Source organism: Diceros bicornis, chromosome 17 (genome assembly GCF_020826845.1).
Source record: "Diceros bicornis minor isolate mBicDic1 chromosome 17, mDicBic1.mat.cur, whole genome shotgun sequence".
NCBI lineage: Eukaryota > Metazoa > Chordata > Mammalia > Perissodactyla > Rhinocerotidae > Diceros > Diceros bicornis.
Genome location: NC_080756.1, coordinates 54,953,995 through 54,967,716, shown reverse-complemented (window position 1 = coordinate 54,967,716; position 13,722 = coordinate 54,953,995). Strand labels below are relative to the sequence as shown.

Genomic DNA, 13,722 nt, shown 5'->3' with positions numbered 1-13,722 from the left:
TTTCCACTGCGAAGCGAAACTGTGAGCCCTGGGGTTTGTGGGGGGGCGACGGGGAGGGGAAGTGGGGAAGGTGGAGGGAAGGCAGAAGGACAGGGGCAGGGCCCTGGGAGCAGCACAACAGCCTCCCAGCTCAAGACAGCCACCTTGCCTCCACTCTGCTCTCTGTCACTGCCCTGCCCCAGTCCCTGGAACTCGCACCAGCCCCCCTCCCGCTGCCTGATCTGGCCAACTTTCCTCTGGATTCCAGCCTCTGGTCATTGGTCCCTGTCCTCTCTCTCCAGGCCTCCGTCCCTGTCCCTGTCCCCGTCCCTCTCCCTCTACATTCCCTTCCTCCCCCTCCCTCTTTGCAGAACCTCTCTTTTGTCCATCCTGTCCCAACCCCTTTCTGACCTCTTCCCTTTGGAGGGCTCAGCGTGGCCCAGGCCTAAGGGGAGATGTGGGAGCCTCAGTTCCTGGTCTCGCTGCTTCTGCAACTGCTGTGGGCGGCTCCAGGTAAGGCGGGGATGACCCTCTGGGAGGGTTGACCTACAGACCCACATGTGGGGATCAGCAGGGTTCTCACGATGACTGCTCAGATGCCAAGGTCCTTAGTTTGGGTAGATTCTTCTAATGCCTTGCTTGGGGCAGTCCTTCAGCTTCCCAAGCCTCTCTTCAGTCTCCACCTCTGCAGGGAAGGGGCAGAAACCCAAGGTCTTCCCCAGCCCTGTTTCTCCCTCAGGACACTGAGACTCCTTCTCTACTCCTAAGTCTCTTGGCTCATGGCCCCTCCACTTGGCCTCTCTTTTCCTCCCCAGTGGAGGCTCCAGAGCCTGGGACAGAGGTGCCGGTGGTGTGGGCCCAGGAGGGGGCTCCTGCCCAGCTCCCCTGCAGCCCCACAATCCCCCTCCAGGATCTCAGCCTTCTGCGAACAGGAGCGGTCACTTGGCAGCATCTGCCAGACAGGTATGCACCCCAAACTTGGGCAACAGAAGCCCCAAATCCAGCAGTAATGGCATCCAGACTCACAACCCAAGGCCCAGGCCAGCCCTCTGTATTCTCCCCTGAGCTGTCAGTCCCTCTGAAGCCAGGGCTCAGCCTCCTCTGCCGCTATGCTCCCCTCCTGCCCTTCCTCCACAGAGAGCTCCCCTCACACCTGCCTCCCCTAGTGTGCCCGCCTCTCCAGGAGAGGATGGTGCTGGCCCATCTGGAAGGGAACAGGGACAGGGACTGGATGGTGAGAGGGTCGGAGGAGCGGGGGGAGTGAGCGGTTGGTGGTGAAGAGACCTTCTTTTTGGGTGGGTGTTCTCATCCTCACAGTGTGGTCGGGTGCATCTTCCTGGGGCTTCTTCCCCCTCGATTTTCTCAATCCTATCTCTCTCTCCCGCCCAGGGGCCCGCCTGGTCCCGCCCCCGGCCGCCCCTCGGCCCTCGGCCTTCGCCCTTCAGCGCCTTCCCCGCGGGGGCCAGGGCCCCGCGGCTACACGGTGCTGAGGCTGACTCCCGGCGGCCTGCTCAGCGGGCGGCTGCCCCTGTCATCCCACGTGCAGCTGCCCGAGCGCGGCCTCCAGCGCGGGGACTTCTCGCTGTGGCTGCGCCCGGCCCGCCGCGCCGACGCCGGCGAGTACCGCGCCACCGTGCGCCTCCGGGACCGCGTCCTCGCCTGCCGCCTCCATCTGCGCGTGGGCCAGGCCTCCAGTAGGTGGGGGCGGGACGAGGGGCGCGCGGCTGGGAGGAGGGCGCCACGGTCTCCGCCGCCCCGGAGGCAAGAAGGGCTGGGGCAGAGGCCGTGCTGCTAGGCTCTGCCAGAGAGACCCCAGAAGGGAGCCTGATTGCGGAGTGGAAGGGGCCCCCAGAGAAGCACGTGTGTGGGAGGGAGCCCCCCTATGGAGGGAGAGATTATATCACCCCTTGAGCTCCCCTTCCCCTACTCACAGAGCCAGGGTGGAGGAGAGGAGGCACCGCGGGTGGCGGGGCGGAGGAGTGGCGGTGCCGGGCTAGAGTGATTCATTTCAGATATCTGTAGTTCAGGGGGTGGGCTTTTTGGGTATCCTCGGGCAAGGCCTGGAGAAAAGGAAGGGTAGACCAAGCCAAGTAGACTTGAGGCAGGAGGCGGGGGAAGCAGGTGGGAGACCCCTGGGTATCCATTTTAAGCACCCCCAGGTGCCAGGCACTGGGCTGTGGGGGAGGTGGCAGGAGAAGACAAATCTACAGCGTAGTGCCCCTTTCCAGGTGCTTCCAGCTTAGTCAGCCTGCTGTGTGGGGGAAGCGTTTCCCATGGGACTGATCAAACCTTCTTTATTCTTACTCAGTGACTGCCAGCCCCCCAGGGCCTCTCAGGACCTTGGATTGGGTCATTTTGAACTGCTCCTTCAGCCGTCCTGACCTCCCAGCCTCTGTACACTGGTTCCGGGGGCCGGGCAGAGTCCCTGTGCAGGAGTCCCCCCATCACCACTTCGCCGGAAGCTTCCTCTTCCTGCCTCAAGTCAACCCCTTGGACTCTGGGTCCTGGGGCTGCATCCTCACTTACAGAGATGGCTTCAATGTCTCCATCACGTACATCCTCACTGTTCTGGGTAACTCCTCCAGTCTGCCCTCACACTTGACCACAACCCCTTCCTGCCCCCTGTCACCTCCCCCTGACATATGGGTCCCCAAACCAGATCTTTGGCAGCTAATGCCACCTGTGATTGCTCTGGGCCTCACTGTCCAACCCCTTTCTCCCTCCCATTGCAGCCTTTCATGTGCCTTCTCCCCTTCTAGCTTTTCCCTTGGCCGTCTAGCCTCACTTGCCAGCCTTTGGTCTCCTGCTGGCCCAGCCACCTCCTGGGTTTCTGAGCATCCTCAGTTCATCCACCTTATTCTGCTCCTTAACACTCTTCAGAGCAGGACCATCTCCTGCGCTCTTCACCTCCCTTCCCTGCAGACCCAGTGCTCCAGCCCTTCTGTACTGCCCCCTCTCAGCTTTAACTTTGGGTTCCCTTTTCTCCCCAGGTCTGGAGCCCTCAGTCCCTCTGACAGTGTACGCTGCAGCAGGCTCCAGGGTGGAGCTGCCCTGCCGCCTGCCTCCTGGTGTGGGGACCCAGTCTTCCCTCACTGCCAAGTGGGCCCCTCCTGGAGGAGGCCCTGACCTCCTGGTGGCTGGAGACAATGGCAACTTTACTCTTCGACTAGAGGCTGTGAGCCGGGCCCAGGCTGGGACCTACACCTGCCGCATCCATCTGCAGGGGCAGCAGCTCAGTGCCATTGTCACTCTGGCAGTCATCACAGGTCAGCCCCAGGTGGGAAAGAAGTAGCTCCCATCCCAGGGGAGCTAGGACAGGGCGGGAAGGCTGGCTGGGCAAAAACTGGGCAAATCTGCCTCCTGATGCCGGGCCACTGGGCACAAGTTGCAGAGGCTGCCACTTGTGGCCTCCTCTTTTCTCGCCCCCATAGAGAAAACTGAAACTGAAAATCTCCCTGAGTCACTAGGTGATCGTTCCACTCTTCTCTAAGGGACTCCCCTGCTCTGAATTGGAGGGAAGGTCTGAGAAGTTAGAAGGAGAGGTGGCAAAAGTTTGAATATTTCAAAAGAGGAGGAATACATTTCTAGAATCCTTGCCCACTTTGGGGCCAGGGCTTGGGTTAAAGTTGCAGGAAGTGGCCTGGATTTGGGAGGAGTTAATAAATCAGTCCCTTGGTCAGCAAATATTTACTGAGCAAGGGCTTTTCAAGACAATATGAAACAAACAGAGAAAAAAAAAAACCCTCAGAAAGTACATGTTGATTGATTGGTAACTATCAGCCAGGACACCTTGGCTGTGTCTGCGGTACTCACCTGTGGCACTAAATAGTAGCCTTACGTAGTAGGTGCTGAATAATATATACTGGTTGAATGAATAAAGAACACACCAGCAAACAGTACATCTCCCGAGGGCCAATGCTGAATTTCTACCTACTTCTTGGGTGTCTCTACCTAGATATGGTACCCATACCTCAGCCTCACTCTGAACCCCATCTTTTCCTCACACTCAGTCCTCTTACTGACTTGGCCTTTCTGTCAGTAACTCCACTCGTATCCCACTCACCCTGAAACCTGGCCTGCTCCTTCCCCCACATCCAATCACCCAAGCCCACCAATTCCTTCTGTCCAAGTCTTCTTGAGGGTTTTGTGTCAGTTTTCCATACTCTCTGCATGACAACTCAATGGGAGAGATATTATTACCCCTGTTTTACAGAGAACTCTCCCAAAGTCACACAGCTGGGAAGTGCCAGGCTCGAGGTCTAAATTCAGGTGTCTGTGTCACCAAATCTTCAGGTGCCTGTCCACCGTGCTCAGCTCCAGGCCCTTCACCCTGTGTCCTACCCACCCTCTCTCTCACTGTGCAGCTTTGAGAGGCTCTGTCTCTAGATCAGTTCACTGTTTTCTAAACATTCATAAAGGGGGATAGAGTTAATTCAGTGGGCACCCCAAGGCAGGGGGCACTGATGTGAGCCAAGTCATGGACACTTCAAGTGCAAGGTATACTGGGAGCCAACTCACCTGACTGATATTGGGCATTCTGAGCACTTGAGTAGAAAGTATTGTAAAAGAATCTGAAATAGTATTTGATATGTGATTCTTCTGGGCCAGTTTGAGTTTCAACAGTCCCCTGAATGCAGTAGGGAGCCTGGAAAGCCTTTGAGCAGCAGTGATCTCACCAGAGCTTTGTCTTGGTAAGATTAATTTGGCCAGGACCCTGATCCCCTCCCCTCAGCCTCACTCAGTCAGAGCACAGGTGAAGGCAGGGTGATTGAGGCTTGGGAGTTGAACCTATGGTTTCAAGATAGGGGGTTGGGGCCCCCAAAGATCTCTTCCCTCTAACTTTTTCAGTGACTCCCAAGTCTTTGGGGTTACCTGGCAACCTGAGAAAACTGCTCTGTGAGGTGACTCCGGCATCCGGACGCGAGCGCTTCGTGTGGAGCCCCCTGAATGAGCAGTCTTGGAGGAGTTCCCCAGGACCCTGGCTGCAGATATCGGAGGCCAGACTCCTCTTCCAGCCCTGGCAGTGCCATCTGTACCAGGGGGAGAGGCTTCTCGGAACAGCGGTATACTTCACTGAGCTGTCTGGCCCAGGTCTGAGACGCCACCACGCCACAGCCCAATGCCAGACAAGTCATTGATTGCACTTCTGGACCCCCTCCTCACCCCGTCCCAGCTCTTTTCTTTCCAACCAGGGACCTGACCTCCAGCTATTGTCTAGGCCTGACCCACTTCTGCTACTAATTAGCTGAATGGTCCTGGACAAGTCCCTCAAACTCTCTGGCCTCATTGTCTGTATCTGTAAAATATGAAGGTGTGGCAAGATGTCCTTCCAGCCCTGACCCTATGCGTAATCCTATACTTTCTCCGTAGGTGCCCAGCGCTCTGGGGGAGCCCCAGGTGCCCTTAAAACAGGCCTGCTCCCTCTCTTCCTCATCCTTGGTATCCTCTTTCTGCTCTTCTTGGTAACTGGAGCCTTTGGCTTTCACCTTCGGAGAAGACAGGTAAGCCAGGGACCCCTCCCCTCCGCCATTGGCTTCCCCTCTCCCCAGTCCTCGAAGTGCCCTCTGGCCCCCCTTCCTCAGAGAAGATGACTAAAGTGGCCCCCTGAGCTTGCCTTCAGAGCCCTCTCTTCATAAGCCTGTGCACTCCAGGGACCCCTTGTGCCTGAAGGACCCCGGGGAGGCTTGAAGGGGCTGAGAAAAGGCCTGTGACCCGATGGGGAGGGCAGGGGGCTGGGAAAGAATAGATGGACTCAGTATTCTATTCCCTTTCCCTTCATGCTTCTCCTCTTCCCACCCTCCATCTCTCTCTCCATGTCTTCCCACAGTGGCGAGCAAGAAGATTCTCTGCCTTAGAGCATGGGATTCACCCACCTCAGGCTCAGAGCAAGATAGAGGAGCTGGAGCCAGAGGCAGAGCTGGAGACAGAGCCGGAGCCGGAGCCAGAGCCGGAGCCGGAGCCGGAGCCGGAGCAGGAGCCGGAGCTGGAGCAGCCCTGAGCTGGAGCTGAGGCAGCCAGCTAATCTCCGCAGCTCAGTCCAAATAAAGTCCCTGTCAGCAGCAAGCCTGAGTCTGGCTCCTTCTTGTCCAGTGAAGGTTCTTGTCTCTCGCCAGCCTCTGGGGGCTCCCTTGTCCCACCCAGCCTTCCGACCTACTTTTCCCAGCCAATCTATCTTCCCCTTTTCTGCTCCTGGCTTCTTCGTGATTCTTTCTTCCTGGTTTTCTCTCTTTTCTGGGTAGTTGTTTTTCTGAAGCTCCAAAAAGCCCTTACCCCTTACCTCAACAGCCCTCTCCTCATCCCATCTACTCAGAGCATGCTGGCCGCCCTGGTTTCCTTTATATTTTTGTTCCTCTGGCCCACCCCACCCCACCCCACACTCGGCTCCGCTTCAGCACTGTCCTTGGCCCTCTGGCTACAGCGCGCGCACGCACGCGCACACACACACACACACACACACGCACACACGGAGGAGCCCTGCCATGTCTAGTCCCCCGGGAGATCAGATCTTGCAACCTTTCTGGGCAGCTGGCCCAGGTTCCTGGCTGCCTCTGCCCCACCCCCACATTCCTCAGCTCTTGGTCGCTCGCCTCGTCCCAGGCATGAGAACACACTGCCACCCAGTGGTCACTTTGTCACATACCACCAGAGGTACTGGGCCGACTGGGGCGGACCTGGGATTAAAGTGCAGTGGGTGAGGCAAACCCAGATCCCCACGTGCAGGCACCGCCTTTGTGGGGTGCACTCTCTGTGGTCCGCATACGCATGTGCACCCAGCAGCTGTCATAGGCCTTATGCACCCTCCAGGAGAGGGACTGAACAATATAGCCAGGACACATAGCCCTGGCCCTGGCAAGGTTATGACCCAAGTCTGACAAAGGGGATTTTGTGAACAAAGGCCCCACGTGGGGAGAAAAACAGCCAGCAAGACAGCTGGCTGTTGCTGCAGCTTTGGGAGTCAGGAGACCTGGCTTCGGATTCCAGCTCTGCTAAGATGACCAGAGCTAATCTCCCTGAGCCTCAGTTTCCTCACCTATTAAATGGGATAATAATAACCCACCAAAACGAGTTTTTGTGAATATCAGATGATAAAAGGGCTTTGAAAACTGTGAAGTGCTCCACACATGTGATGTACTTGTCTGATCATCCATTCGTGAAGGAGGAAGCAGGCCTGCTCTATTCATGCTGGTAATGACATCTAAGACCCACAAGCCTGCCTGCTCGCCTCGACCCATCTGTGTCTCTTGGAGAGAACACTCATCTGCACCAGGCAGATCGACCCTCAGCAGAGCACACACACAGCCTCAGCCCACAGTGCCCCCATGGGGACCTGGACCTCTGCCTGCAGTATGTGCAGGGCTCTGGACTTTGGCTGCAGACACTTTTGTCAGGGAACTTTAACCCTGGACAAGAGGGAAAAGAATATTGAGAGTGGGAGTGAGCCAGCAGGAGCAAGAGGCACGTGATGGCATATACCCGTGCTGTGGCAAAGGCCCTGAGCCTGTGTGCCGTGCGCACAGTGGCACAGAGACAAACCATGAGGCTGAAGACCAGTCTCTGTGGAGACACAATGGCTAGAGACTTGAGGACAGAGAACGGAGAGAGGGACACCTTTGTTCTGTGTGGAGCCTTAGGGGTATGGGGCGCCCTCTGAAGTCTGAACAATGAACCATTTAAGGCAATCTGAGGTTCTGAGCCTTAGGATGGTGGGGACCCTTGCCTTGTCACTGTCCCCAGTAGCGAAACAGAGGCACAGAAAGGAGGCTCTGGGGCTCACCGTGGACAGATCACACTGTATGCTGAAGTCCTGAAGGCCCTTTGAGAAGCCTCCGAAGCATCATTCCCACCCTTGGCTGAGGAGACTCCTTAGCTCTGCCCCATGCCCCTGCTGTCATAGACACAATGGGAGCCCCCATGTCTTAATGGGACGGGGGTTTCCTGGAAAGTTCTGTGGGCGGTGTTTTTCCTCTCTACTAGGTAACACCCTATGCCCTTTGGGCTTATGAGAGTAGTCATCGAGGATTCACCTGCATCTATGCAGGGACTTCCCCATGCTCCTGCGCAAAGGGGACAGGGAGGGGACAGAGGCAGAGCGAAGGGCCACCTTGATCCTCCACCCACTAAGGAAGAGAAGAGCAAAAGGCGGAAGGAAGAGGGGGCACGGGCTTGTGCATACAGCGCTCCTTTGATTAATTCTTACCCCCTTCTCTGTGGGATCTCTTCTAGGGGGTGATGCATTCCAGCTCCTCCTCCTGTCCCCCAAAGCCCCACTCCCCATCCAGCAAGATAACTTCCAGCCTTTTCATGTCCTCTTAAGGCCTTCCAGGAAGCTAGGTTAATTCATCCCACATCTCCAAGTTTATCTGCAAACCAATGATCCAGGCTGAGGTCCTTCAGGGGAAGGGGCATCAAGGACACAGGGAGCTCAGTGGGGGTTGGGGAGGGGAGATCATCTTAGATCCTTGTTAAAAAGGAAGTGGTTATATTGGTTACCTATTGCCACATAACAAATCACCCCCAAACTCGGTAATTTAAAACAATCAACATATTATTTCACACGGTCAGGAATCCAAGAGTAGCTTAGCTGAGTAATTCTGGTGCAGGGTCTCTTGTGAAGCCGCTGCCAAGGTGTGGGCCAGGGCTGTAACCATCGGAAGGCTTGGCTGGGCTGGAGGATCTGCTTCCAAGAAGGCTCCTTCAGTTGGCTGCTGGCCAGGAGCTTTAGTTCCTCCCTGCATGGGGCTCTTCATAGGACCGCTTGTGACATAGTAACTGGCTTCCTCCAGAGGGAGAGAGTGGCCAAGACGAAAGCCGCCATGTCTTTATAACCTAATCTTGAGAGTGACGTATCATCACTTCTGCTCTATTCTACTGATCACACAGACCAGTGCTGATACAATGTGGGAGCAGACCACATAAGGTTGTGAATTGAAGGAGGCAGGAATCATTGGGGGCCATCTTGCAGCCTGGCTACCATAGAGGGGTACAGTGCCTGAAAGAGAGGCCAAGAGAGGCAAAGAGGCATCTCTGAGTACCTCCACCCCCAGCCCTGCCATGGATCTGACAGCCTTCTCCATTGTCCACTGTCCAGAAGTTCCGGAGGCCAAATGTAGTTCAGAGCTTTGCCAAGTCGTGTATGTCATGCAAGAGGCTGTACTGTGCTCCTTCACACCTGTGGTCACATTTGCCAGCATGTCCTCCACTCCTGACCTGGTCTTCTCATCTCCACGGGGCAGGGCAGGCCCATAATTTCCCTGCCCCCCGGCCCCCACCAGGCAGAGGCATTAGGTTTCAGGCCTGAGCCCCTGCTGCTCCCCCTCCCACAAAGGAGGTGAGCGAGGAGCTTAGGTTGCCCTGCTCAGGCCCACCCAAGGTGGAGTTCGCCTTTGAAGGGAATGGGGCTGGGGAGGGGATGGGTTCTATCTGTTCCACTCTGTGGCTGACAGTTTCTCCAAGGGGCTGCAGGTGTCAGCTGTCTGAGCCCAGGCTGGGCTGTGAAATTTGCCTGCTCATACCTCCCATAGGGTGTGGGAGGCCCAGGAACCACCCTCTGAGATTTGCAGAAGGTGTTCATGGAGCAAGGAAGAATGTGGCTGGTGGGGGGGAGGTGGGTCAGCCCTCCAAGACTCTGCTTCTCAGAGAACAGCTTCTGTTACCCCTCCTCCACTCCCCCAGCTCCGAGCCCTGCCCCCAGCCCGCTTTGCAGAGGGTGTCATTGAGCTGCAGATGTTTCTGGTAAAGAGGCCACCACACAACTGCACCTGGGGCTTCCAACTTCCTTACTCCACAGGCAGCCCTCCTCCTTCTCCAGTAGCCTGGTCTCCAACACTCTGTGAGCAGCCCACAATGCTGGCTTCCCTCTGCTTCCAATCTCTTTATCCCCCCACCTTCTCCAACCTGGAGACAGAATATATGAAGCAAAAATAGCTCTCTACCAGGAACAAGGAGACTTCTGGAAATTGGCGTTCTCCATGCTGACAGTCATAGGATGGGGCAGATAGCTTAACTTCGGTTGCTTCTTCTGTAAAAGGAGGATAGTAATACCTACCAAAAAAGCTTGTCCTGTGCTAGTGTCTGTGAAAGTACTTCGAAAATGGAAAGTTGCCCTATAGGTGTGAGGGATCAATGTGATGGTAAGCCTCAGAAGCCCCAGTGAGGTTGTTGGCCTCATCCCACCTCCACTGCTATGGGAGAAGACTTCCCTTAGTCATCGCCCTGGCCTTTCTTAATGCAGAGGGGAGGCAGTGGGGTGAGCGGACAACCCAGAGATTGGGGGCCAAGTATGTAAGTTTAGATCCCAGTTCCACTAGTTATGCTTACTAGCACTGTGGTCTTTAGCAATTTTCTTTTTTTTTTTTTTTAATTTAATTAATTAATTTATTTTTTCCCCCAAAGCCCCAGTAGATAGTTGTATGTCATAGCTGCACATCCTTCTAGTTGCTGTATGTGGAACGTGGCCTCTGCGTGGCCTCGGCATGGCCGGAGAAGCGGTGCGTCGGTGCGTGCCCGGGATCTGAACCCGGGCTGCCAGCAGCGGAGCACGCACACTTAACCACTAAGCCACGGGGCCGGCCCTAGCAATTTTCTTAAACTCTTTGAACCTCAGTTTCCTCATCTGTATGGTCTGGAGAATATTACCTACGCCTTATTCTGTTGTGAGGATTAAATAAAATACACAGCCATATAAAGCACACAGCAGTTCTAAATTTTCAATATAAACTTGTTCTCTCTTCTTCTTTTCTTTTCCTGTTTGGAAACAGAGGGAGAGCCAGGTTCGTGGGGTTTGAGAACCTCTCTTCACAGGCAGTCACAGGTCGCTGACCCAAGAGCTAGATGGCCTCACACATTCCATCTGGTCCATCAGTCGCAAACTGGTGGGCCCTAAGCTAGATCCAGCCCTTGGAATGCTTTGTTTGATTCACCTAATGTTAGAACAAAACAAAAAATTAGTTGCCAACATTGAAATTAGGAGACATTACATAAATGTCTGGTTTTTCACCTTCTCTCCAAATTTTGGCAGAGCTGGCAACCCTGTGTTCACATTCTGGTACAACCTCTACTCAGCTCAGCTGGAGCTGTGTGGTTAGAGGCTGCCCTCATTAGATGAGGCAGCTATTCTCTAGTTTACCTCAGTCCCCACCCCTCCCTATTGCTTACAGCCAGCCTGCTTTTCTCATTTATATTACCTAGCAGGCTCCTGCAGGCATTTAAGTTTGTGCCCCTTGTTCTAGTCCCTCTCCATCATTCATTCAAAAACTTATTCAACAGCCAGGGGCTGGGGGGAGGGAGGAATGGGGAGTTAGTGTGTAATGGGTATAGAGTATCAGTCGGGGAAGATGAAAAGGTTCTGGAGATGGGTGGTGGTGATGGTTGCACAATAACATAAATGTACCTAATGCCACAGAACTGTACACTTAAAAACAGTTACGATGGTAAATACTATGTTATGTATATTTTATCACAACCAACTTAATATCAGTAAATATCAATAAAATCTAATATTAAAAAAAGGTATTGACAAGTAATAATGGTCTACCAGGCCCCAGGCGCTCTGCTGGGTGCTGGGGTCTGGCGCTAAGCAAGACAGATGTGGTTGCTGCTCTAGTCCATGAGACAGACACTAAACAGTTAACAATTTCATTACACTGGGACAACTGCTTGCAAGGGAGAAGCTCAGGATACTGGGCGATCTTCCCGTAAGGGACCCTGACTTCAACAGAGGAGCTTGAGCAGCCCGCTCAGACTTGGAGGAGACGTCATGTGTGGAGGATGGTGGGGCAACAAGATACAAACAGCCCCAATCCTGCTGCTGGGGTAGAGTGTGGGCTCACTCACCTCTGAACCTCCTGCCTCCAGACTGCCTTCAGGTGAGAAATCCACTTCAGTCTCATTGAAGCCTCTGTTACGTTGAGTTTTCTTTCACTTGTAGCAGAGCCCAGTGCTTACTGACACACACTTCCCATGGAAGCCTTTCTTGATCTCCTGCTTGAAATAGGTTCTGATGATAAGCTCTCCCCATACTCTGTGCTTCTCCCCTTGTAGCACTTGTCCAATTGTAATGGAACTATTAATTCTTTAGTGTCTATGTCACAGGCTAGAGTGGTGACCATGTCTAGCTTACTCAACATCACATCCCCAGCACTCAGCAGAGTGCCTTGGGCCTGGTAGACACTTAACATTGTTGAATATACAAATAGAAAGAACTGGACTAGATCAGGGTTGTAAACTTAAATGCCTATAGGAGCCTGCCAGGTAACGTAAGTGAGAAAGGCAGGCTTGTAAACAGTTGGCAGAGTTTTTGCACTCCAGACTGCAGGAAGGCCATGAAGGCCTGAGGAAGGACACACACCCTCACTTGAAGGACATGCACCCTCCCTTTAAGGATGCTCCTTAGAGGTTACACCTAACACTTTTCACTTATATCCATTAGCCAAAATTGAGTCATTTAGCCACATCTAGCTGCAATGGAGGCTGGAAAGTATAACTTAAATCTGGGCAGCCATGAGCTCAGCTAAAAATTGAGGGTTCTATGACTAAAGAAGGAAGAAAAAACAGAGTTGGGGGACAACTGAAGGTCTGTGCAGAGATAGCTAAGATCTGAAGAAAGAATGAGTAGATTAGTGGTTCTCAAAGTGTGGCCCATGGCTGTTCCTGAGCCCCTTTCAGGGGGTTTGTGAGGTCAAACTATTTTCATAAAAATAACAGGACATTATTTGCCTTTGTCACTATGTGGACATTGCAATGATGCTGCAAAAACAATCTGGGTTAGACTGCTGCCTCAGCACAAATCAAGGCAGTGGCGCCAAACCATTCTACAGCCATTGTATTCTCCACCGCCAGGCGCTTCGTTTGCAGTAAAAAAAGAAACAAAAATTTATGCCAGTTTCACTTAAGAATGCCCTTGATGAAGCAGTAAATATTAATTTTATTAAATCTCAAGGCTTGAGTACATTGTGTAATGAAATGAGAAGTACTTCTGTTGCAAATGAAGTACAATAGCTGTCTCCAGTAGAAACACTTGCATTAATTGTTAAGAGTTACAAGCTGAACTAGCCACTTTTTTCATAGTAAGGCATGGCATGACCACACGTGCATATTTAAATGATCATTCAGGCTGTTGCGTGGAGGACGGCCTGGAGTTAAGAAAGAATGGAGAGGCCAGGAGACCAGTGAGGAGGCAGGAGCTGGAGTCTAGGCAAAGGAGGTGATGGCACCTTGGATTAGAATGGTGGCAGTGGGGCAGAGTGACTTAGACTTCAGAGCTATTTAGAAGGGGAATTGGTCCATGGGAATTGGTAAATAAATACGTGGGAGGGGTTGGGTGAAGAAAGAGTCAAAGATTACACCCAGTGTATTTGACTTGAGCAGCTTGGTGGATGGCGAAGCTCTCACTGAGTGGGAGACTTGAAGGAGAAGTAGGTTTGGAGGGTAAGAGTATGCAGATGATACGTTTAGTTTGAAAGGTGTTGAGTTGGCTATGTCTGGTGAACATCCAAGAGGAGATGTCCAGTGAGCAGGTGGGTTTACGCATCTGGAGCTCCCAAGAGATCTGTGCCAGAGATAAACATTTGCGGGTTGGCCAGAGACAAAGGCCTAGAGGAAAAGTGTCTGGTCCACGGACACTCTGGGTGTCTCAGATATCCGCCACTCAGACCAGGCCCTTTCTGCCACACCTGGCCATCTATAATGCCTCTGGTGCCTATCCACTGAACAAATGCCCTCAGGGCCCTGGAGCAAGGAGCTCTT

The 13,722-nt window shown here is 53.6% G+C and overlaps 1 protein-coding gene across 1 annotated transcript; it reads left to right on the top strand.

The window, feature by feature from the left end:
* Positions 1-118: 118 nt before the first annotated feature.
* LAG3 (lymphocyte activating 3) lies at positions 119-6,246 on the top strand. Its single transcript, XM_058558928.1, has 8 exons — positions 119-492; positions 795-942; positions 1,369-1,673; positions 2,288-2,551; positions 2,970-3,245; positions 4,828-5,070; positions 5,350-5,480; positions 5,807-6,246. Exons 1-8 carry the CDS (start codon positions 435-437, stop codon positions 5,975-5,977), a joined length of 1,596 nt encoding a protein of 531 aa, XP_058414911.1. The 5' UTR covers positions 119-434; the 3' UTR covers positions 5,978-6,246.
* The last annotated feature ends 7,476 nt before the right edge of the window (positions 6,247-13,722 follow it).

What these genes read in the sequence shown, in the direction of transcription:
- LAG3 (XM_058558928.1), top strand. Translation starts at nt 435, where the DNA reads ATGTGGGAGCCTCAGTTCCTGGTCTCGCTGCTTCTGCAACTGCTGTGG. An exon ending in ACTGCTGTGGGCGGCTCCAG is followed by an intron (nt 493 to 794) that starts GTAAGGCGGGGA and finishes TTTCCTCCCCAG; the next exon opens with TGGAGGCTCCAGAGCCTGGG. An exon ending in GCGCGTGGGCCAGGCCTCCA is followed by an intron (nt 1,674 to 2,287) that starts GTAGGTGGGGGC and finishes ATTCTTACTCAG; the next exon opens with TGACTGCCAGCCCCCCAGGG.